This window comes from Ostrinia nubilalis, chromosome 22 (assembly GCF_963855985.1).
Source record: "Ostrinia nubilalis chromosome 22, ilOstNubi1.1, whole genome shotgun sequence".
In the NCBI taxonomy this organism is placed as follows: Eukaryota; Metazoa; Arthropoda; class Insecta; order Lepidoptera; family Crambidae; genus Ostrinia; species Ostrinia nubilalis.
Window position 1 is genome coordinate 4,005,124 of NC_087109.1, and position 26,109 is coordinate 4,031,232.

The following is a 26,109-nucleotide window of genomic DNA, read 5'->3' on the forward strand; positions in this document are numbered from 1 at the left end:
CTGCAGGCTAGATCTTCATAATATACCCCTAAGTATCCGGAAAGTAAACTTTAGTATGATACCTATACTAACGGGAATAAACAATCCCATAGGCCCGGATCTATACTATAGTTTGGCCGCCAATGAAACCCAACCAGTCATAGTTATAAAAATAAGAATCTATTGCCCAAATCGAAATGAAACTAGTTACTGCCACTGCAAAGTTACACATCAATTTATTAATCTAATAAGATTGGTATTCAGCCCTATGCAGACAAGATCAGTTCTGTTTCCATCTAGAATTCCTTCACTCATTTTCTGAATATATTCTTGCCTGTTACAAGAACATCGACATCCATCTCCCATGCTTGATGACGTAACATTTTGTTTGATGCATTATATTGGCATGGGAGACAAACGTTTACCAGGGGAATCGCGACCGGGCATCGTTCTCATTTATGCGAATGTTTATGAAACGACGCGGGGTCAATGTACTCGTGGGAGTTGACATTTTTGCAAGTTTCAGCATTTCGTAAAGTCTTCACTATTCATAATTCTTCAAGAAACGACAAGTTATTTTCGACTAGTTTAAAGGACTGTATAGAATGAGCAATCATGTAGGTACCCACTAGGTGCAGTCTTAAAGAGGTTTTGCTTGGATGTTGGTTAATTGAAGAAATCATCGTAAATACTATTAAATAATAAGGCAAAAAGATGACCCCACACGAATCCTCCTTGGGCACAACTAGTGGCACTAGTGCTGACTTGAATCTTTATGAGTAACTTAACAGGTTCCTAAATGTCATGGTACAGTAAATTATTGAGTGTACTCAATATTGATGCCTTTTCGTGACTAAAAACCCACCAATATTTAAGTCGGAACGCAATATTGCCAACTATAGGGAACCTACATGTAGCAGAGAAGTTAAAAAACATTGGTGATTGCAATTTACACCTATCCGCAATGCGAAAAGGGGATATAATGCTTTTACATTTAGTCCGACCGTGCCGCATTTTCTTTCTCTACAGGAAAAGCACATTCGTTCGTTAACAAAGCGGCTCACTTGGACCAAAGCCCAAATAGGGGCTACCCATAAATTACGCTGCGCACTTAGTTTGAGGTCAGTGTGACAGTAATAAAACTAAAATACATAAACCATGTCAAAAAGGGACAATAAGAATACGGACCATTAGGAACGCGTTTTGAAAGTATGTAATTTGAGTCTTAGGCTGAGTTGCACCACCTAACTTTGACCGTAACTATAACCGGTGATTTTTGTATGGAGTTTGACAGATTTTTGACTTACGTTACAGTCAAAGTAAGATGGTGCAACCCAGCCTTAGTTATTTTCTGCATTTAAATCATTTCTTGTTTTGTTTTATCACATAATCAGTGCTTTATTTTTTTAAATCGGGTCATTACAAGTTTTTCATGCGCCCTATCTCTACGCCTCCAGTTATGAATCATGTTTAGGGGATTCCCCAGGAATTTTTGTTCAAATTGTTACGTTTTTTCCATCAGGGATGTTCCTACAAGGAAGGCCGTAATTTTTATGAATTTGTTATTAAAACATGTAACTCAATCTTTCGTATCACTCATAGAGTAAGTAAGGGAGCTGGAATATGAAAAATACGATGAATTTCATATAAAAATGACCCTTTACTCCCAATTTTCGTGCGCTCAGAACTTTCTCGTACCGACGAAGTTTCAAGCCAATCCAAGTATGACTTTCCACGGTTTCAGGCTTCCAACACTTAATAATAGAATCATTGGATTGCGAACTATCGTAAGGAACCGTCTCGATCATTGGACCTTGGTGGAATTGATTGTCTCCATTCTAATGAAACTCACAATGGTGAAAGCAAGACACGGCTGTTGCAGAAAAACCCGCCGTAAACAAGACGCAATGGGTAATGAAGTTTTTGATTAGACAGTGTTTTGTTTTTATTTTTTAATTTGGCAACTATTACTAATGATGGCGCCCACGCCCGAACGCAGGCTGCCGAATCTTTAAAAATTGATTTTTTAATTTTGGGGTTCTTGAGTAGGCGCACACCGTTGATTTTTCGTCGGCCGATAGTTTAGTCGGGCAATTGATCAGTATGGGCATGTATTGGAGTGCGCACACTACGCCGATTCAATTTGGCCGATTCTTCATACAAATTAAAATCGAGCACAACTATCGGCCAACTAAAAATCAACGGTGTGCGCCTACTCTTAGTCTACTTCTATGATTTCATATTGCCGTAAGCTGTCTGTGTAGCGTAATATCCTTGGTGATAGCAGACTGCAAGTGTGACCTACTGCATGTAGGTATACTATTTGATCTACTTTGCTTCTGAGATTTGATCAATTTTGAACAAGTTGACCACTTAACATGGGTCAAAAGGGCATTTGTCTAGACGCAATTTTCGTTCAACTTACGTTTGAGGTCGTCAAAAAGACAAACAAGTGCAATGTCCTTATACATTCGTAATTGACAAGATCGATTACTGAAATACTCGTACATAATACGAATAAATAAATACATAAATAATTAAATCAAACTTGGGTGATAGGTCAATAATGCGTCAATCGCGGGGAAAACCTTATCAAATTCGGTGCATGTTTTTTGAGTTGTTTACAAAATAAACTATCAGCTTCTTTTTGCAGATCACTGCTGAATAATCTAATTATATTTTATGAATTAAGGAAATATTTTGTTTATTTCTTTAGTTATTAGAGCCTACCTTTTGTCAAAAGGTTCAAACGGCTTTTGATAATCGTAATTTTCTCATTATCCATAAGTTGTGTAAATCTAACTAGACACCATTGGAATGGGTTCTATTCTACTAGGTTTTTAATAATTATTTCGAAATATCTAATTTAATAGGTAGGTACCTACCTAGTAGATTAGTAGGAAGTTTCCGTGTGTACCTAGGTACCTACCTACCTACCTACAATGGATATTGGTACAATCAACATTACTCAGAAACTCATCATAATAACTAATGAGATGTAGATAAGTTGGGATTAAACCTACAGGCATAATAATTGTAAAAACGTAAGTAGTGCTGTTTAGCATTCGCCATAAAAATACCTACCTACCTTGCTTAGTTACCTACTTCATAAAATTATTCTCCATTGAACATGAAAGGTAGCTAAATAATTATTTTCATAAAATATTATTTACTAGAAATTACTGTTCGTTAATTAAGTAGGATTGTTAGATTTCACAAACTTCTGTATTAAAATGATAATTGGATGAAACATAGGTTTAATTAACTAGATGTTTAATGATTTTCATTCCCATGTTAATGTAAGTCTTTGATCGTAAATTAAATATTTACTTTCTTAGCTGCTAATGAGTAAAAATAACTCTGCTTCCCTAGGAAAGTCCCTACATGAAAGTAATAGGTGTAGGAAGTAGGAACAAGTAAAATTATTTAAAAACAATGTTGTGTGGGCTTCGTCGTATCGGAAAAAGTGCAGGTTGGTTAATATTACGTTATTTACCGACGAAAAACAAAACACTCGCGGAAACCTCGCTTCGATTTTTGTATTTATTACACACAACACAACAAACGAAAGCGAAAACGAGGCCGCGATCACGCGAAAAAACTAACACAGACCTACTCGCGATGCTAGTAAATAAAAATTGTTAACATTTTATCAGCTTTACAGTTTTTATATCGCTACGTAATGCATGATTTTGTGACGTGCTATGTAGGTATGTAAAATGTGCGTTGGGAATTTCGTAATTTCAGCGTCACCGTGAACAGATTCAGTGTCGTTTTTGTCATATCTACGGATAAAAACAAGACAAAATACTAACCTGCTATCCTTAGGACTGCACGGTCTGCCGGGTCCAGTTGCAGAATGGACAAAGGTTTGTCCTTCGCCCATTCTTTCAAGCTGAAATCGTTCTCAAATTCCATGTTTCTGTCATCCAAAACGCGAAGTCTCACGCGAACTTTCGCACATAATTGAATCAATCTCACACCACACCACTAACTTTGAAGACGGCACATTGAAAACATTTTTTCGACAGCGTTACACGTAAATAAAAAGTAAACAAAACGTAACACTCATTGTAAAATAAAAATCGATAAACTTGCACGGAGTACACGGCAGTGAGCGCGTATCCGGAGGGACAGTAAAACACTGAATATTAACACTTCACATAAAATAACAACTGAGCAGTTAGTAAAACAAATGCAAAATCAATAAATATGAACCTCAAGTTTAAGAGGACGCACGGAGTCACAACAAAGTGTTTTAGGTTATTTTAATTGCCGAGCGTCATACACCGAACCGGCGGGCAGACATGATGCGACTGTCTAGTTCGCAAAGAAGCCGCAACATGCCGCTTTCATCGCTCAGCTGTTTCAGCGCATGCTCATGTTGACGCTAACCGACTAAATTGAAAAGCTTTAATTTCTCCACGATTGAAAGTTAAATTAGGGTGTTTTTAAATTTTTGGTTATTGTTATTTATTGAATTTTAGTGCCATCTATTGATGAAATACAAGAATGTATTTAAATGATGATTTTGACGCCGGGTGCTGTTATCAAATTGTTGTTGATAAAAGGTCACATGAATACATTATTCTATACTACAATTGAAAAGCACATTATTATGTGCTATATTTATTAAATAGACAGTTCTTTCTTTTTTATTATTATTTTATTTTATTTTCTCAAAATAATTAATTAACTAAATAATGTAGGTACTCGTTTTGCGCAAGATTGTAATTTTGCTTGGATTGTTAGGAAGGCGCCATTAGCTTTTTACCGTTTTATTAATCTAAGTTTTTACCCTACTGCGTCAGAAAGAGGGTTATGTTTTTTAATCCAATTTAAATTTTTAATTTGACATAATTGTATAGAAAAACCACTAGAAATTGAAACAAACGACTACTGAAGCCTAATATTTTTTTATTTTTTTAACAACAAGCTAAACAAGCTACCTACCAACATTTAACTACCTAAAATAATGTCTCTAATGTTTTTCTGTTTATCAAAACAGGGAGGCCCTAGAAAAATATCTCTTCCCTCTTATGGGAATCGAACCCACTGGCCTCCGGTTAGAGTTAAGTTATGTTACGGAAAGGTGGACCTTTATCCCAAGGAATTAGTAGGATAAAAGACACAAATAATTAAACTTTCTGGGAGTGAAACCCGTTTTCCACCGCCAAAGAGAATGAATATATTACTGGTCTTCGTGTTCATAAAATAGGATTGCTTTTGCATGGAGAAAGATTTCGGGAGTAGGTACTTACAGAGTGAACTAAATTTTATTGATTTTACTCTTTGTCATTTTCGTCGACTCAGTTGGTGGAGGGAGAGGGAGACTACTGGAGACAGATGCGATGTATCCATTTTTGTATTGCGAGGTAAACTGAGTCAAAAACGGGCTCGCTCCGTTCGTGGTGGAAAACTCGCTTTACCCCACCTACTCTCTTGATTAAAGTATTTGAACTTCATTCTCTCTTTCCTTTCCATGCATACTTACTTAACAGAATGTTAGTTATCGAGCTTGGGATGAATAAAATAAAATAAATAAATATCCTTAGACATTTTACACTGCGCTTCTAGTCCCAAACTAAGCAAAGCTTGTACTATGGGTACTAGACAACGGATATAAACATATTTAAATACTTTTTTTTTTGTAAATACATACTTATTATACATAGAAAACACCCAGTCCAATACAAACAAATATGTTCGTGCACACAAATGTTTGTACTGTGCGGGAATCGAACCCGCTACCTCCGGAATAGTAGTCCGTTTCGAACCACTACACCAAACGGCCGACTATAAATGAATCAATCATTGATTTCAGTAGGTATACTTACATGATTAGGTGTAATATTTTGTTCTATCAGAATCAAAATACACCGACTATTCAAGAAAAAAAAATTTTTTGTAGGATATTATTTAGTATGGCAGCATTTTGTAAAACTCGACATAAAGTGGTATCCCAGTTTCCATGGCAACCAAGTGTCAAACCGGCAATGTTTATATTTTTTGACTGACTTTTCGTGTGTCGTTCTCTTCGTGATTCGTGTTGAATTTGGTGTAATAATCAATAATTTTACTGATGGTAGTTCTACCGTTTTGATACTTTACAGGCTAAAAGAGATAATTACTTTTTAAATGTGAAATAAATGCAGTTGTTAATAACCTTACCAACTTCGCAAAGTTTTGTCAATAGGATTCCAAAGTGATTAAAGTTTGTTTTATTGGGCTGTTCACAATATTGACCTACTTAATTCGTACGTTTTGTGACCCAGAACACGCTATCTATCCGTGACAGGCCGAACATATTTGGTTGCATTTCTTGTAAGTAAAAATACAGCGCGAGCCTCAAAATGTTACGTTCTACTTCTGGTAGCTGACAATGGATAGTGGAAATCTTACAAAACACAACATAAAGGTAATAGTATCATTTGATGTTAGATATTAATCTATTTATAACAAAGGATCTGAGCTGATATACTTGCAAGCAATGACCTATTGTCTATAATATGTATATTTCAGCATGTTGACTATGGAAAAGTGTTCAAAAAATGCTCAAATATTCAAAGTCCTGAGAAGTTAACATTCTCCGGAAACTTCTCTAAAGACCACAAAATATTTGACATAAATTCACCAGAGAGACGTGCGAGCATGCGTAAAGACATCATGAATACAGTTCTGAAGAGGACCGAGTCGGTGATGGAGCACCTCGATGATCAGCCGGAGTTTGACGATAACCCTATGTATGAGGACCCGAGAGATGTTATTGGTAAGTAATGTGTGGGTTACTAATCAATTAAAAAATACTACATGCTCAATTGCTCATACATAACACCAATATATCTATGGTTTTCTAATGAAAGCCGATCAGTTCAGTTTTTAATTGCATGAAAGCCTATTATGTATTTTATTTATTGATTTATCAATGAGCAACTTAATAAGCTTACAGAAAAACCAAAGCGCTTACATGTTTAGTCATATTAATTACAATAAAAGTAATCTCTGGATCTGCTTAATTTTGGGCTAGGTTAATGGTGTAGCAGTTTTTTAAACATATGTGATCAGTCTATCAACCACAAGTCAATATTTACTGTTACGTTCTTTCTGTAGTTGTGGAAATATTCATACCAGGTTCTACTAGACTAGCTAGATCAATAAAACATTTCCTTTTTTATCATTTCCAGGTCAGAAACCAGCCAAGCCGCCTCGAAAGCGCAATCTGCAAGGTATTGCTGTTACCTCCCCCAGATTGAGCAAAGAAGGGAAGTATCTTCTGCGAGAACAGAAGAAGAAACTCACTAAGAAGTATGAGAGCCTCATCGTAACGCTGATGGACAGGTGTGAGGAGAACGTTGTTATGGTAATTTATTTACTGAGTATTCATATACAATCGACTATATATCAGACAGTATTTTGTTGCAAAATAGCTCCTATTACACTACATAAGAGCCTACAGTGTTTAGCTTGAAGTACGGTCGTCCAAACTCGTCCAAACATTACTATGAATGAGGTCTCGTAGTGCGCGTGAACACACAGGATGATACACAATCACAGATCTGTATTGAACTCTGTGCGTTCGATTTGCTGCTTCACTTAAGCAAGCATTGTTTGTGAATACTTTAATATCTTAAGTTTTGAGGTGAAATGCACAGCCGTTTTTTCAATTCAGTTAAGACGTCCAAAGCATAAATTAATCTGAATGAATGTTAAAGATTTTTAAATTGTAGACATATTATTATCATGTACCATGATGTTGGTATATTTTGTATAAAGAAGAATGTCAAAGTTCTCCTATTTCTTGTCTTCAGATATCAGAAAAGGACTCCGCTATATCAAAACTGAAAGAGAAGCTGAAAACTGTACTTGAATACAACAAACTCTTTGCGGAAGAGAACGATCAATTAAAGACCCAGTACACCACATTGGTCAACTACGTTGACGAGTGCAAGCAGGCTCTCAAAGATGAAAGGGAAAAGAATAAGGAGTTAGAAAGCAATTGTAAAGAGTTGGAAGAGAAGGTGAAGCGGTTTGAAGTTCCTGATAGAGGTAAGAATTTATTTCGGTAGGTACTTAATTGAATAATTGTGGTACAGCAGCGTCAAATATAATGACACCCAAAGTGACCAAAAAGGATAGTGCCAGGGTCTGGACCAAGTGTTGCCCAGAATCAACCCATAGTGCATTTTGTTCCTCAGGCCTATACTAATGTGTAAACCGAAGCGCACTCAAGTCTATCCCTGCAGTTAAGAGAAAAAAAGAGTTTTGTTTTGAATTATTTACATACAAAATATCATCGATGTATACGTACTACGCATAAGATTTCGCGATTATGGCATTAAATAACACTCGCTATGTTGAACTTAACCATACTGCATCCGTACACCTTACTTTAGTACGACTTCGACATTCTTTATAAGCGATCAAGCGCTGTTGCAGTAGTTTGGTTACTTGACAGAAATTAATTATTTCCAAAATGGAGCAAGTAGTTTTAGCTTACAATAACTTCAATAATCGATTGTAATACACCAATAAATTGATTTTTTGCAAGGATAGATAACTAAAACTTCTTGCTTCATTTTGGAAATAATGAAATTCTGTCAAGTTACTAAACAATTAAAACAGCGCTAGATCGCTTATAAGGGTCATTCCATAAAAATCTGTATATTTTCGACGTCATTTTGTCCGTGACTTTTTTAAGATGCTTTTGAATACTTTATTAGTGTAAATTATAGATTATTAATTAATTATGTTATGTCTAAAAGGGCCAGTCACTTTATGCTTTATTTTAGGAGAAATTATAATTTTCAATTTTTTCATAGTACATTACTCCTATATGACTTCTAATAAAGTATAAAACTTATAACCTTAACATTTACAGATAAGTTAATATACATAATGTAGTTGTTTTGTTATTATCACTATATGTATAAAAAACATCATTCCCTTACTAGTAATTTAGTCCCAAGTGCCGTTTAAAGCTAGGGCCTGACGCTCTAGGGACTGACGATTTGGAGTAAAACTTAACACAAATGCAGATTAACTTTATATTATAAGATGCTTAATACGATGTGCCGAAAATAGCCAAAAAACCACACGTAAATACTATTAAATTATATACAATTTCCTATTGTAATCAATAAAGCTACTCAACTAGGGACTGACGAAGTGACTGGATTAACACATGTTTCCCCAACAACTGGCACGTTTGCACTAATTCAAAAAACGGCTACCGCAAAGCCAGTATGGTCTGAGGATAACTTCGTATCGTACTTTAAACTCAACTAAATGTCATTCACTCTAAATACATATTAAAGCGCAAAATTATAAAATCAGTGCGTGGCGAGGGAATGACGCTAAAAGCTGTAGACCATTTTTCAACTAAAGAAAATCAAATTATTGTTTATTGAAACCGCAAAATATTAATAGAATTTGATGTAATATACATTTAAATACATTATTCGTGAATTAAAACAAAGGATAAAGTTGATGTTTTTATAAATGTGGATCCCAAAACACAAACTTTTGGAGTACGGACATGCCTAGGGAATGACGTTTTGGGTCGTTCAAAAGTAATTTAAGACGTTTTAAAAATAGTTTCAAAAAATATAAATGGGTGATGAATAAAGCACATTGCGAGCTGTTATTTAACAATTTTGGAATAAAATATTAACAAATATTTCATGTGAAATGTGGCGCGGACAATGATATTATATAAAAACAAAAGTATATTATAGTTCTGTAATATCATTGGGCGCGGACTAAGAATTGACATATCTTTGTGGAATGACCCATAAAGAATGTCGAAGTCGTACTAAAGCATTGAGTTATAATGTACCTACTACGTACTAGAGAAGACATGTCAACTAGACTGTTTCTGGCACGCAAACAGGTCCATGGACCGAAATTCAATTAGTATGTGCTCAGCGGTTGCTGTGACAACACGCTTGAGTGCAGTTTTGTTTTTTGAAATATGCCATCCTATAGACGAAAATACTGTTCAAATAACTCCAGATACATATTAAGTAAAAATCAAGGAATGACTTTTTACCATTAAGTTGTACATTTATGCACTTTAAAACACTAATTTAATTTTAATTTGTTAATTACAAGGCGTCACCGCGGCGGCAGCCATTTTACGAAAATTTCAAAGAATAAAAATCGCAGACATGACACTGACGCATAAATCAGTATACGAAAGGAAGGTTAAATACAGCAATAAAAAGATTTTTTTAAAGATTATAAGCACTTTGTATTGTACAAATTACTAATAGTCCCGTCCAGCCCCTTGTGTTAAGCTAAATAAGCTTGGGTTACGGGTGGGCTCACACAATAGTCGTGCGGCATCATGGATCAAACTTGTTTGAATCTCACTGCTGTTGTTCGTATGCGACTGGTTAGTTAGTAAATCACCCTAATTATTGACACCTAGCTCACGAGATAGATAGGCTAAAATTATAATAATTGTACAGTGTGTCTGGTCACCAGTGTCCGACCCGTTAGGGCGCAATAATATGATCAATTTAATCGACAAATCCAGTATTAAAAAATTACAGCTATTTTAAATTTTTTAGTTTCTGAGTCCGGATGGATACATTTATTTACCAAATCTCCCGATGTACAGGACCTATGAGTATAAAAGTGATTCGTTCGACAGCTGAAAAAGTAAGCAATACGTTGTCATCAAAAGCTTCCATTTAAATTTCTTAGAAACACTTGAACGTAAAAAAAATGATGCTTCTTTTTAGATTTTTCAATGTTACAAAAAACTAGAAAGTTTTACATTTTTAGATGCACTAAGTCAGTACCTAAAAACTGATATAACTTGGCTTTAAATCAACTAGTCTAGGTGCTAGCTACACAGGAGATGCAGCGATGAAAAGGAGAGGTGGGAATAGTCCCGTAACTTCTACCTCACAGCTATTATACGTGTACTCAACCACTGAGATAGTTAACAATAGAGACAATAAAATAACTGAAAGTTTTGGACTTTTAGTTATTTTATTGGTTCTGGAATGAAGGCGTGGGTCATCCCTAGCTTTGTTCCTACCGTGACGAGTGGGAATTTTTCTAAAATCTCAAGATGGACTGACTGAAGATAGCAGGAAGACGCTGGGTGCAGGCCACTATCAACTGGGCGATGTGGAAATCATTAGAGGAGGCCTTTGTTCAGCAGTGGACGTCCAGTAGCTAAAATGATGATGACGATGTTTCCTTACAGTATTCAATTCCATAGGCAGAAACTAAACGTAAACGAAGTGTCGCCTCTGTAATGGTATCGTTATCTATAACTCATAATATTTCGTGCGCTGTTGGATGACAGTTTTAAACTAGAGATGGGTAATTTTTTTATCGAATTAGAAAATACCAGTTAACGATTCTCAAGGCGATTATCGATTACATTAGATTTTAATCGGGAAGAAAAATAATTAATGGCTTAAGCATCAGTATGAAGCCCATACGCACTTGTAGCACAAGTAACACGATTAGCCTCAGTCCCCTCAGTTGTGAATTCGGAATCGCCAGTTGTAATTTTAAAATCGCATCACAGAGTGAAGTAACTAACACCAAAAAACGGCAGAGCGAAGTGATTTCGAATGTTTCAACTGCTACGTTTTGTCACTTGTCTAGGAGGGCTAATTTTAGTCTAAGGGAGGGGAGCTTAGATTACATTACAGGAAACGCACAATATAATAAAATAAAATAATGTAAGTAGCTGAACCTTTTTGCTATTGAGCACCATGAAAATTTAACACAATTTAGCCGATTTGTTTATTTTCACAACCGATTCACAATGTCTATGATGAGGCGACCGCAGGAACGTCACTATTCGTGCAATCCTATCAATGAAGTACGACATTTTCTGGTGCAGATTTTATCGCCATAATTATGAAACTTGATACTCATGGATTTGACTGACAGCTGTCCGTCAAATTCCCGCCCCGCACCCCGCACTGTACATATTTTGTTCGCGATGTCTGTTCTATACGTAGTAATATTACTTCAATGTACTAAAGTAAGGTGTACGGATGCAGTATGGTTAAGTTCAACATAGCAAGTGTTTTTTAATGCCACAATCACGAAATCTTTTGCGTAGTACGTATACATCGATGATATTTTGTATGTAAATAATTCAAAACAAAACTCTTTTTTTCTCTTAACTCCAGGGATAGATTTCAGTGCGCTTCGGTTTACAAATTAGTATTGACCTGAGGAACAAAATGCACTATGGTTTCATTCTGGGCAGCACTTGGTTGGTCCAACTTCCATACAAAGATTGGCACTGTCCGATACTTAACACAACCTTATTCCAATAGTTACATATACGTGTTGCAAACTTTTTGACTACTTTGGGCGTCACAGACTATTTGACGCTGACTGTATTGTTACTTGAAGCCTGATGTTTAAAATTACACTACTAGCACAGAATAATAATAAGTACTACGTACAGAAGTTTTACTTCGCGAAGGTATTTAAAAAAATGTATGCTCAATGTCATTAACAATATGGTGTAATTTAGCCTGTCTCAAGAGTCAAGCACCATTTTGTTGACAAACGTCAGTGATCGGCACTGCGCCGAAGCTATAGGGCTGACTTCGGTAAAATGATGTGACGTGAGGTGCCAAACTGCGGAAAATGGCGGAGGAAATACATGATTTAGCATGAATTATCATGAATAATATTAACTACTTATTTACCTCTCAGTGTCTTGAGGCAACTTAAAAAAGTACATTCTGTGTTTTTATTATTATTTAGTTAGGCAGATAAATACTGCACAGTATTTATTACACCATTTTCTTATTTTCTTCCATCATACACAAGAATACGCGTGCGTGAGTCAATGTTCGCTCGTATGTGAGGCCTTGTCGAATAGTATCCTGTAGGTGGGCCATCGTGCGTGTTTTGTTTTCGATGTAAACTCGCGGAGATGAACAGGCCTGCTACTAGTAACAATAAAGTATAATTGCTTTTACAGTTTGTGCAGGAGTTACGACATTTTTCGTTTTAAACTTTTTAAGAAACTTAGTACTTATAAAATTATCACTTCACGGGATTTATTGCAACAATATAATTTTATAGTAAAAAATGCAACATAATAGTTTAAAACTTAGTACTTAGTCCGTAATGTTCTTTCCATGTGAATGCTTTCAAAAACACGTTTGTTTCAACCACATGTTTGGACAAAAGTATAAATAAATCACATGTTTGGATAAATTATTTGATTTGATTTGAAGTATCTTCCAAGGATTTTCACAAAGACCGGCGCGCATCCTAGGCATACAGTTATAGACTGACTGGTCGTTGTGGAAAGACTAATTATCTTTTGGGCCCTACCAGCGCTTCGAGACAAACACATGGCAAGTGCTGAGAAGAAACGCCGGAACAAACTCAGTCACCACTATTTGCCAGTAATTATTGTCAAGCCAAATGCAAATAGGAACGTCAAATACGAGTATGTGCAGACTAAACTGATCACGCATCCTTGTTATTAATAATACAGTCTTGAACCTTGTAGTACCTTTGGACATAAGGGTATTTTATTATAGGCGCAGGTTCGGCCTCATATGGAATACTGTTCTCATCTTTGGGCAGGTGGGCCCAGTACCAGCTTCTCCCTCTGGACCGCATTGAACGGAGAGCAGCTCGAATCGTTGACTGCCAGAACATTTCGGATCGGCTTGATCGCTGCGTAGAGATGTATCCTCACTGTGCATCTTCTATCGCATGTATCACGGGGAGTGCTCCGAAGAATTATCCGGACTTATTCCTGCCGCCACTTTTCGCCACCGATCTACCCGACAGCACTTCCACTCCCATCACTTAGATGGTTGGCAGTCCACAACAGTACGTTTCTCTAGAAACTTCCTGCCCCGTACAACCAAACTGTGGAATGGACTGTCGTCTGCGGTGTTTCCGGACGGATACGACCTGCAAGCTTTCAAGAGGAGAGCGTATCTTCACCTTAAAGGCCGGCAACGCACCTGTAACTCCCCTGGGTCAGCGGGTGTCTATGGGCGACGGTAATCACTTACCATCAGGTGATCCGTCTGCTCGTTTGCCTCCTGTCACATAAAAAAAAAATGTATTTCGTGATGATGATGATTACGATATATTCCCAGACTTCCCTCAGCAGTCCGCAGCCATCCCACTGGTTGAAGTTTGCATGAGTTGCAGCAGCCGGCAGATAGTGCTACAACAGGCGCGCGAGCAGAACCACAGGCTACAAGCGGACATGCGCGCCATGAAGGACGTGCTCTACAGGTCGGTTGTGAACTCTATTGTCATAGGAATAAGACACATATTGCCACAGGAATAGAGCAAATGCAGCTGGCGCGCGAGCAAATCCTCAGGACGTGCTCTACAGGTTGGTTGTGAACTCTATTGTCATAGGAATAAGGCACACAATACAGCAGCAGCCGGCAGATAGTACTACTACAGGCGCGAGAGCAGAACCACAGGTTGCAAGCGGACATGCGCGCTATGAAGGATGTTTTGTACAGGTCGGTTGTAGACTCTATTGCCGTAGAAATAAGACACATATTGCCACAGCACGAAATGCAGCTGGCGCGCCAGAAGACCTTCAGGCTGCAATGAAGGACGTGCTCTACAGGTCAATGGGAACTCTATTGCAGTAGGAATAAGGCACAGAATGCAGCAGGCGCGAGAGCAGAACCACAGGCTGCAAGCGGATATGCGCGCTGTGAAGGATGTCTTGTACAGGTATGTTGTAGACTCTATTGCCATAGGAATAAGACACACATTGCTACAGGATTAAAGCACCAAATGCAGCTGGCGCGCGAGCAAATCCTCAGGACGTGCTCTACAGGTCGCTTGTGAACTTTATCGTCATAGGAATAAAGCACACAATACAGCAGCAGCCGGCAGATAGTGCTGCAACAGGCGCGAGAGCAGAACCACAGGCTGCAAGCGGATATGCGCGCCATGAAGGATGTCTTGTACAGGTCAGTTGTAGACTCTATTGTCATAGGAATAAGATACATATTGCCACAGGAATAAAGCACATGCAGCTGGTGCGCCAGAAGACCCTCAGGCTGTAATGAAGGACGTGCTCTACAGGTCAATGTGAACTCTATTGTCATAGGAATAAGACACATATTGCTACAAGAATTAAGCACCAAATGCAGCTGGCACACGAGAAGACCCTCAGGCTGCAATGAAGGACGTGCTCTACAGGTCAATGTGAACTCTATTGCCATAGAAATAAGGCACAGAATGCAGCAGGTGCGAAAGAAGAACCACAGGCTACAAGCAAACATGCGCGCTATGAAGGATGTCTTGTACAGGTCAGTAGTAGACTCTATTGTAATAGGAATAAGACACATATTGCCACAGGAATAAAGCACGAAGAGCAGATCCTCAGGCTGCAATGAAGGACGTGCTCTACAGGTCAATGTGAACTCTATTGCCATAGGAATAAGGCACACAATACAGCAGCAGCCGACAGATAGTGCTACAACAGGCGCGAGAGCAGAACCACAGGCTGCAAGCAGATATGCGCGCTATGAAGGACGTGCTCTACAGGTGAATGTGAACTCTATTGCCATAGGTATAAGCACATATTGCCACAGGAATAAAGCACGAAATACAGCTGGCGCGCGAGCAGATCCTCAGGACGTGCTCTACAGGTCAATGTGAATTCTATTGCCATAGGAGTAAGGCACACAATACAGCAGGAGCGAGAGCAGTCTGCAAGCTCTTTTTTTAAGTGATCCCTAATTATTTTTCATCTTTCAGGAAAGTATCAATTTAATGTTTGTTTACAGTGAAGTAGTTTATTCATAATTACTTTTGGTAACAAGTCAGAAATTTCTAAAAAATCCAATATCTTAGTAACCATCCAGTTTGACCCCTGGTTCACTGGACTTAATTTGTTTCTAATGTCCTCTAGTACGATCCCTTTCAAGGAGTTCGAGTTTCCCTGTCACCCTGTATAATTAATTTTCCAGATTGAACGTGCAACTGTCGAGGTATCAAGAGAAGATTCGCAGCAACGTACAAAACATGACGGAGGGCAAAGGAGACTTTATTCACAAGCCAGGGGAGAAATATGATAACCTGGACTCACTGATCAACGCCAGTCTTGGTTTCAAAGGTACATAAGGTGGATTCACATAAGTAAAATGGTTTTTGTATTTTTGGTAAAAAGGTATCCCTAAAAAAATAATGTAAAATGTTGCTAGGACGAAACCATAATCTGTCAATTTTTTTTTATTATTTAAATAATTAATTTCTCAGCCATTTCTTGATGGATTTCAAAAATAACTTCACATGCTTTTTAGTTTTGGTCTATATTTTGATCCCATTCAGTGAAATCGAATGTTTTCAACATCACGAAACTTCTCCATTTGGGACAACTCATGTAGAACCATTAAGCTTCTAACTCTACGAGCCCTAAGTTCACAAACCTTACTTTCTTTCTTTCTTTTCAGCCAAATGACGTCCACTGCTGGACAAAGGCCTCCCCCAAGGTTTTCCACAATGAACGGTCCTGCGCTGCCCGCATCCAGGCTCTTCCCGCGACCTTTACCAGATCGTCGGTCCACCTAGTAGGAGGCCTGCCCACGCTACGTCTTCCAGCCCGTGGTCGCCACTCGAGAACTTTCCTGCCCCAACGGCCATCGTCTCTACGAGCTATGTGCCCCGCCCACTGCCACTTGATTTTAGCAATTCTGCGGGCTATGTCGGTTACTTTGGTTCTCCTGCGGATCTCCTCATTTCTGATTCGATCACGCAGGGAAACTCCGAGCATAGCCCGCTCCATCGCCCTTTGGCCTTCGTGACCTTGAGCCTTCTTATGAGGCCCATAGTAAGCGACCACGTCTCAGATCCGTATACCATCACTGGCAACACGCATTGGTCAAATACTTTCGACTTAAGACACTGCGGTATTTCGGACGTGAGTTTGTTAATCAAAACATTATGTAGTTTGACTGTCTCGCTTATAGCTTGGCTCTTCATGGCGATAGTAGCGATTCTAGGTATAGTCTGGTCTCTGAGCACGTAGAATTTTGTCCAATGACCCCAAGCAATGACAGTCGCGACAGCAATATAATTACGCGCGAGCGATAAGGATGGGTAGCTTGGGGTCATTGGACAAAATTCTACGTGCTCACAGACCGGGCTTTAGTAACTTGTAGCGCAAAAGCACAGAATAAGTAATAGTACAGGTACAGAAGGATTACTCCGCAAGACGATTTAAATAAATGCGAGTCTTGCTACGACGCGATACAGTGGAATTCAGCTCGCACAGCACTACGTACCTACAATTTTATTCACCTACAAGTTTTGTCTCTTTCTATCGCGTGCCTCTGAACTCTTCTTACGCTGTTAGGGTTGCTGTCTAGTGAAAAAGTAATTAATCTACTTATTTGTAATGAAGTACGTATGTAGGTAAGTATGCATTCATTATGGAAAACCTTGGGAGAGGCCTTTGTCCAGCAGTGGACGTCATTTGGCTGAAACAAACGAACGCATTCTGAGCAGTAGTAATAGTAGGTTAGGTTCCTATACTATCCTAAGAATTATTGATTACCTATATGGCCAACATACCTTTCAGCGTCTTTGTGAAGCGAAAAAAAAAGATAAATCCGGTAGATTTCTTTTCGAATTTAAACACCCGAACGCCGCACAATATTTCTTTCTCTTTATGTCCATTTTTAAATAATACTTCGATCATAGAATTATAATCATACTACAACGCACGCCAGCGTCCTGACGGGCGCGCGCGTGACACTCGACTGATATAATACCCGCCGGCGGGGCGCTTCGCTGTAGGTAATTATCGGATGTACCGCGCGGAGTGAGCCAGGCCTGGCAAAAGTTAGTAATTAAAAGATTTCGAAGTGAGTTAAAATTTTTGTAATTTGAAGTTACAAATTAACTTTCACAGAACCACAGGCAGATGATACATACACCAAAAGCGCTGCCGAAGACCAAACCCACACTCGATTGGTGGACCTCTCTGGACTGTTGAGTGCTCAAGCACTAGGTAAGAGGTTTTTTATCTTGAAAATCATCACCATAATTTGAAGGGTACAGGGGCAAAACAAGGAATGTCCCTAAAATTCAAAAGTATATTTTTGATGGCAATATTTTCGATTTCCCGCGTATTTTTATTTGAAATTATACAAAAAGCGTAAAAACAAGTAATAGTCATATGTATTTATATTAGTAGTTTATAATTTTAAGTGACATAAGAATATTTTAAACTATAAAAAATTTAAATGTTCATTACGTAACTTTTTGTTTTTGTGACATTTCTTGTTTTGCCCCTGTACCCTTGATTTCAGGCACCGGACGTCGATTGCTGAAGATAGCCCTCCCCTAATGATTTCTAGATTAGCCGGTTGGTAGTGGCCTGCATCCAGCACTGTCCTTCTACCTTTATGAGGTCGTCTGAAAATCATAGTAATATAATAAATGCGAAAGTTTGGATGTCTGGATGTTTGTTACTCTTTCACGCAAAAACTGCAGAACGGATTATGATAAAACTTTACAGTATTATTGTTTATAACCGAGAATAACATATAGGCTATATTTATGACGATATGTGACAAACGAAATTTCACGCGGGTGAAGCCGCGGGCAAAAGCTAGTATCAGATATTTTTAGTATAGTTACCACATTTTTCCAAAACCTGTCGTGCCAGTGTAAGCATTAAAAAGTTATCACTCAGGACCACAGATAAAGATTTTGTAGACGAGCAACATTATTATTACAGTGTGGCAATGAATTCAAAAAATATAATGTTGCTCATTTACAAAAAAGAAATGTTGCCTGTTATTTAAATATTTCGAAGTTAGTAACTTCTAAAATTGTCAAATAATATTACTTATTTTAACTCGTATAATAAAACAAGAAAGAGAAAAAGTTGCATTCATATTTTTTTTCACAGCTCCATTATTCGACGCCTACCAAGAAAACCTGCAGGAAAAGGACAGCCTGATAATAGACTACGAGAAACAATTCGAGGCCATAAACAAAAAGTCCAAACAGATCGTAGAAGAAAACAAGACTTTGGCGGAAAAAGTGGGGGTATTGGAAGAAGAGTTGGCGCAAGCGAGACAGGGATACAAGAAGATGGCGGTGGAGAGAGAGACGGCTGATATTGAGAAAGCTACGCTGGTGGAAAGGGCGGTGAAAGCTGAGAATAAGTTGAAAGAGGTGTATGAAATGTATGAAGATAAGAGTGAGTGTTATGAGTAATTATATCTATAACTATTTAATATTGTAATATAATTTTTGCTGTCATTTAAAGCTGTGTTTAATCCTACTAATATTATAAATGCGTAAGTTTGGATGTCTGGATGGATGTATGTTTGTTACTCTTTCACGCAGAAACTACTGAATGGATTTTGATAAAACTTGACATTATTATTGTGTATAACCCAGAATAACATAATAGGCTATAATTTATGACGATCTGTGATAGGCTAAATTTCACGCGGGTGAAGCTGCGGGCAAAAGCTACTAGTATTGTAATTGTAATATATTTTTTGCTCTCATTTAAAGCTGTGTTTAATATAATCAGTTAATAACAGATTTAGAGCATACAGAGTCAGTCTGTATGCTCTATATCTGTTAGGTATAGAAGCGGCACGGAAGGGTTGACATAAATGTAGGAATTGAAATGCAATTCTAATTCCCACGTATTTATTTGGCCAAGATAGAAAATAATAAAACAGTAATTTATAACACTCGTCGACCGTCCACACGTCGTCGTACGTCACACTCACACACTCTTCCTTCTCTTTCACACATGTTTACGTTCCGTTTCTCACTCACATCCTACATAAATGATAAATGACGTGATAAATATACAAGTCTGAAGGACATCTGAAGTCTCGCTGACGTTTGACGTCACAAGAACACCCTCCCGTGCCGCTTCCATACCTCAGGCACTCAGTTAACCGCTATACCTATTATAATGGTGTGTTAATGTTATCTAAAGCCCGGTCTCTGAGCACGTAGAATTTTGTCCAATGACCCTAAGCTACCCATCCTTATCGCTCGCGCGTAATTATGTTGCTGTCGCGCTCGCACACACACTGCGGCCGCCCGTCGCACAGTCGCGACAGCAATATAAATTACGCGCGAGCGATAAGGATGGGTAGCTTGGGGTCATTGGACAAAATTCTACATGCTCAGAGACCAGACTATACCTAATTTTTTCCAGTGTCAGCAATGATGCGCGACTACGAGACAGTCCATCGCGAGTATTTCACAGTTCGGAGCACGTTAGAAGCGACAGAAGGGAAGTTGCAGCAACTTGATGTATTAAGGGCGAGGACTGTACCCGCTGACTTGCATGAGAGAAGATTGGACCACTGCAAACGGTAAGTTATTTGGCCTATTGGCCTATAAATTAGGCAGAATTAGACCACTTCACAGTTCGAAACACGTTAGAAGCCACAGAAGCGAAGCTGCAGCAACTAGATGTACTGAGGGCAAGGACTGTACCCGCTGACTTACATGACAGAAAATGGGACCACGGCAAACGGTAAGTTGAAACCATTTAGACTTAGCAAATAGAAAAGACAGTCCACCGCGAGTATTTCACAGTTCGGAACACGTTAGAAGCGACAGAAGGGAAGCTACAGCAACTAGACGTACTGATGGCAAGGACTGTACCCGCTGACTTGCATGAGAGAAGATTGGACCACTGCAAACGGTAAGCTTATTGGGTTTTAGACCTAACAATTGTAAAAGGTAAATAACTGAGAGTAACTTCACAGTTAGGAACACCTTAGAAGCGACAGAAGGGAAGTTGCTGCAAGCAGATGTATTGAGGGCAAAAGCCGTACCCTCTGACTTGCATGAGAGAAGATTGGACCACTGCAAAAGGTAGTTCTACTGTCTTATAGAACCGATAGATCAGAAAATAATACCGCGAGTGCTAACTTCGCAGTTCGAAGTACGTTAGAAGTGGCAGAAGAAAAGTTGCAGCAACTTCACTACTGTAAAAAGTGCGTTATTTCCTTTGATACTTAGCAAATAAAAAAGATAAACCACGTAGACCACCGCGAGAAAAAGGTAAGTTATTTAGCCCATTAGACGTATCAAATATAAAATATAGATCAAATTCAAATATTTTAATCAGTACATAGGCCCTTTCCAGGGCACTTATACACGTCCCAAATATACATAGTTTGCTCTACCACCACTTAGGGACAACGTATGGACTGGTGCTGAGAAGAAGTGGCGGAAGAAACTCAGTCACCTTTGTCACTGGAAGTACCACTGTTTAGGACACGTTAGAAGCGACAGAAGTGAAGCTGCAGCAAGTAGATATTTTGAAATAGAATCTATCACGTATTTTATACTTCTAAAGCCCCACAAGGGAGTAGAGTTTTCTAGAAGTGAAGAGTACATTATGTAGTTGAATCATTTATCTAAAGCAATTATTTAAATGAATCTACTTATAGGTTAACATACATTAAGAGCATCAAAACAAATGCAATGTAACCTTCAATGTTGCTTTTACTTAACTACCTTTTCAGTTAAATTACAATAATTAAACAATTTATTCATTATTTACTTACATTTTATGTGAAATTAGTATGTAAAATAAGAAAGTGAAAATAATTGGATGTAACTTTCCGTTAATTGTGTTAACAGCGGAAATAACCTTATGGTGTTGTTTATTGACATGAATTTGTGTCAAGCGTGAAACGCATTGATTCCGGGGTTCGATTCTCGACAGGGATAGTTGGTTGTGGTAAACACAGTCATAGTCATAAGTCTTAAATTCTATTGCGTCGCTTTATGAGGCCATAGTAGAGCCTGAATTCAAGCCGGCTGTGTGCCAAAGACTTTATAAGACAGCAGCACTGTATATTGGTTTTATTGCCTTGCCTCATGGTCGAAAAGCAATGAAAAATTGTCCCTAAAAAGTTAAAAAGCGATTACTTCGATTACTTTTTCTTGATCGAAAGTGTGACTGGGAGTGAATGCCATATAGTATTAAGTTCGTCTTTTGTACCCTATCACCCTATGTTATGTGCAATAAAGTTTAAAATAATTAAATTCCAGATTGCTAGAAGAACTCAAGCACCAATACTCGATGGAAGCTGAACGCAAGACCGAACAAGTTACAAAACTACAAGAACAGTTGAAGATAACTGATGAGAAGTACAATAAAATCTGCCAAGAACACGAGGCTGTGAAGGAGGAACTCAAAACTGCACTAAAAAATGTTAAGTAAGAGTTTTTGTTTTAATTCGTTTAATAAATTAATATTTTAGTCTATGGTAGTCCACTGCGGGATGTAAGATTAACTTCCGTATTCACAAACGATGCTTGCTTAAGTGGAGCAGCAACGCTATGCGGAGTTGAACGCACAACGTTGAAAAGAGCTCTGTGATTTCTCGTCTGTGCCAATCCGCCACTCAAGTATTGTCTATGAATAGGTTTTTGGGACCCTGTGCGTCCACGCGTGACTGTGAGACGTCATAGTAATGTTGGTAAATACGGGTGTATAAGTCAGTCTTAAAAGTTATTTATTTTCAGTAAATATGCTTTTAAAAAGCTCTTGCTTGACTTATACAAGGTGTCCCAGAATGGGGAAATCAAACTGCTATGGGAGTTAGCTTGACCTCTGACCTGACCCCTGAAAATTTTCTGGGAGATCCTGTATAGAGGTTCTCAAGATTTGACTTGGCTAGTTTTACACATGATACAGTAGCTTCTTTTACATGATCGAACCTAAAGTCCCGAGTTGAAAGAGACTTTTTCATTCCTGATGCCTTTGGATTTATTGCATCTTTATTACTCTTTCTTAATTTATTGCATCTTTATACTTCTGCTTAGCCGCATTAATACTACCTGAAAATCGTGATTCCTTCCTCCACTGGACAGGCAATACCTAGTGTGGAAGTCTGTCTTTTGTTTTGTACTAGTTGATCTGGCAATAAATAATATGTTCATTTTCATTTCATTTTCTCACTCTACTACCTATTACAGAAGGATTGTGTCGAGAAAGTTCGACTCGTCAATTTCAAAATATCTCACCATCTTATCTAAAACCATAGCAATTTCCAAATTGCGCTTTTCAGACAAGTTTCCTTAGGTCCATTTTCAATTACCTTGCCAGACTGTACCGCAAAGCAGCCGTGATATTCCGGCAGCGCGTCAAGATGGCGGCCGCGCGCGCGACCAAAGTGCGCAGGAGTGCACGCAACGCGCGCAGCGCTAACGAACCGCTGCGTCAAGCGTTGGAAGCGCTGGAAAAGATTAAAAGGGAGATCAAGGTGAGAATAACAATATACCTTAAGGTAGCCTTTCGAACTAAGCGTCACAGACGCAGCGTCTTTAGCTTTGGTCTTGTGCCACCATCGCCGCGTCACTAACTAGCTTCGAAAGGCTACCTTTAAGACCAAAGCTAAAGACGCTGCGACTGTGACGCTTAGTTCGAAAGGCTACCTGTAGCTACACTACTTCGACGAAGTACTGAAGTTGCCCGAGTAGTGTAGTTAGACACTTCCGTGGACATACTTTGGAAGCCTTGGCCGCTTTGATTCGGGCGTAAAATCAACAACTTTCAGAAATCGGGTGATGATAGGCGAGGTTGCTCGAAGCGAAGCAAAGTGCGTGTCTACACTATCCTACTGCGAACAATATAGTATCCTACGCGACTAGTGTAGCTTTGGTACTGTACCTTCTTAGCACCTTCAATCTAGTAAGTGGTTGACACTAGCGCGTCAAGATGGCGGCCGCGCGCGCGACCAAAGTGCGCAGGAGTGCCCGCAACGCGCGCAGCGCTAACGAACCGCTGCGTCAAGCGTTGGAAGCGCTGGAGAGGATTAAAAGGGAGATCAAGGTGAGAATAACAATATACCTTAAGGTAGCCTTTCGAACTAAACGTCACAGACGCAGCGTCTTTAGTTTTGGTCTTGTGCCACCATCGCCGCGTCACTAACTCGCTTCGAAAGGCTACCTTTAAGACCAAAGCTAAAGACGCTGCTTGGGGGAGGCCTTTGTCCAGCAGTGCACGTCTTTGGGCTGAAACGAACGAAAGACTCCCTGTAGCTACACTACTTCGACGAAGTACTGAAGTTGCCCGAGTAGTGTAGTTAGACACTTCCGTGGACATACTTTGGAACCCTAGGGCGCTTTGATTCGGGCGTAAAATCGACAAATTACAGAAATCGGGCGATGATAGGCGAGGTTGCTCGAAGCGAAGCAAAGTGCGTGTCTACACTATCCTACTGCGAACAATTATAATATCCTACGCGACTAGTGTAGCTTTGGTACTGTACCTTCTTAGCACCTTCAATCTAGTAAGTGGTTGACACTAGCGCGTCAAGATGGCGGCTGCTCATGCGACCAAAGTGCGCAGGAGTGCCCGCAACGCGCGCAGCGCTAACGAACGCTGGATCTAGTCATATTGGCACCAACGTTGGGTCTACGTCACATTGTCTCTAACGAGACAAGACTGGAATAATAGCCAGCGTGTGAACGCCTCACAAAATAGCCGATTAAGATTGGTGGCGCCGGTGGTATACCTTCGTTGACACCACCAATCTAGTGGGTAGTTGACACTAGCGCGTTAAAATGGCGACCGCGCGCGCGACCAAAGTGCGCAGGAGTGCACGCAACGCGCGCAGCGCTAACGAACCGCTGCGTCAAGCGTTGGAAGCGCTGGAGAGGATTAAAAGGGAAATTAAGGTGAGAATAAAGATAATTATAGTACCTCTCTTTACTGTCTGTTGTCGGATTTAATGATCAACCACAAAGAGGATGCTTCCTTCCGAGCGGGTGCTGTGCTCGTGGACCAAGGTCCAGTGGTAAAACGCTATCTGTTAGGTGATGACTGTAGTGGCGTGTCGATAGATGTCGCCACACAGTCACAGTTCTCGAGTGGCCACCACCGACCGGAAGACAAAACATGGGCAGGCCTCGCACTAGGTGGACCGATGATGCGGGCAGTGTAAGACCGGTCGTTGCGGACCTTGGAGGAGGCCTTTGTCCAGCAGTGGACGTCATTTGTAACCAAAGTAACCGACATAGCTCGCAGAATTGCTAAAATCAAGTGGCAGTGGGCGGGGCACATAGCTCGTAGAGACGATGGCCGTTGGGGCAGGAAAGTTCTCGAGTGGCGACCACGGGCTGGAAGACGTAGCGTGGGCAGGCCTCCTACTAGGTGGACCGACGATCTGGTAAAGGTCGCGGGAAGAGCCTGGATGCGGGCAGCGCAGGACCGTTCATTGTGGAATACCTTGGGGGAGGCCTTTGTCCAGCAGTGGACGTCATTTGGCTGAAACTGGACGTCATTTGGCAGAAACGAACGAACGAATTAACATATTCGGCGGGTTGTCAGTGTCAATTTTTTTTATTGCGACAAAAATCTTATTAAACTTTGGGTATTATTATGCCCGTTTTCACCATCAATCCCTAATTTTTAAGTGACCCCTATGAAAACAAAATTCCTCTTTGTGTTACCATAGGGGTCACTTAAAAATTAAGGATTGATGGTGAAAACGGGCGTTAATCAACCTTTCGTCTCACTCAGAATTACTTAATAAGTATTATATTTTTTCTACCCCTAGGTAGTGAAATCACGCGCATACACATCGCTAGAGGAGCTAGAGCGTCGAATAGTCGAACAGGAGAGGCGCGCGGCCGACGCACAAGCGGAGTACAGGAGAGAGCTCGAGAGGGCTTCGCTTGCTTTGGAGCATAAGGAGGGAATCATCAGGAGCTTGATCGATAAAGTTGCTGATGTGGAAGAAGTCAGGTGAGGACTATTCTTCTAAACATATGAGTATATTCGTAGTAGGAGAGTTTTAACCAAAGGGGAATACAGGAGAGAATAAGAGAGGGCTTCGCTTGCTTTGGAGCATAAAGAGGAAATCATCAGGAGCTTGATTGATAAGGTCGCGGATGTGGAAGAAGTTAGGTAAGAATTTTAGGAATGTTAATAGAATTATGACGCTTTAGCCAAAGGGGAATACAGGAGAGAATAAGAGAGAATTTAGCTTGCTTTAGAACATAAGGAGGGAATCATCAGGAGCTTGATCGATAAGGTCGCGGATGTGGAAGAAGTTAGGTGGGGACTATTCTTCTAAACATATGGGTGGAGAGTTTTAACCAAAGGGGAATACAGGAGAGAAT

At 39.4% G+C, this 26,109-nt stretch overlaps 1 protein-coding gene across 1 annotated transcript; it reads left to right on the forward strand.

Annotated features, from left to right (window-relative positions):
- The first annotated feature begins 5,984 nt into the window (after window positions 1-5,984).
- On the forward strand, window positions 5,985-25,777 carry LOC135083117 (protein Cep89 homolog). Its single transcript, XM_063977883.1, has 12 exons — window positions 5,985-6,397; window positions 6,502-6,748; window positions 7,164-7,339; window positions 7,788-8,025; window positions 14,097-14,238; window positions 15,945-16,090; window positions 17,888-17,986; window positions 18,893-19,186; window positions 20,174-20,333; window positions 22,030-22,197; window positions 23,090-23,246; window positions 25,545-25,777. Exons 1-12 carry the CDS (start codon window positions 6,362-6,364, stop codon window positions 25,734-25,736), a joined length of 2,055 nt encoding a protein of 684 aa, XP_063833953.1. The 5' UTR covers window positions 5,985-6,361; the 3' UTR covers window positions 25,737-25,777.
- Window positions 25,778-26,109: the final 332 nt, after the last annotated feature.

Coding starts and splice junctions, on each gene's coding strand:
- LOC135083117 (XM_063977883.1), top strand. CDS start 6,362: ATGGATAGTGGAAATCTTACAAAACACAACATAAAG. Junction 6,749..7,163: donor GGACCCGAGAGATGTTATTG/GTAAGTAATGTG, acceptor TATCATTTCCAG/GTCAGAAACCAGCCAAGCCG. Junction 8,026..14,096: donor GTTTGAAGTTCCTGATAGAG/GTAAGAATTTAT, acceptor ATATATTCCCAG/ACTTCCCTCAGCAGTCCGCA.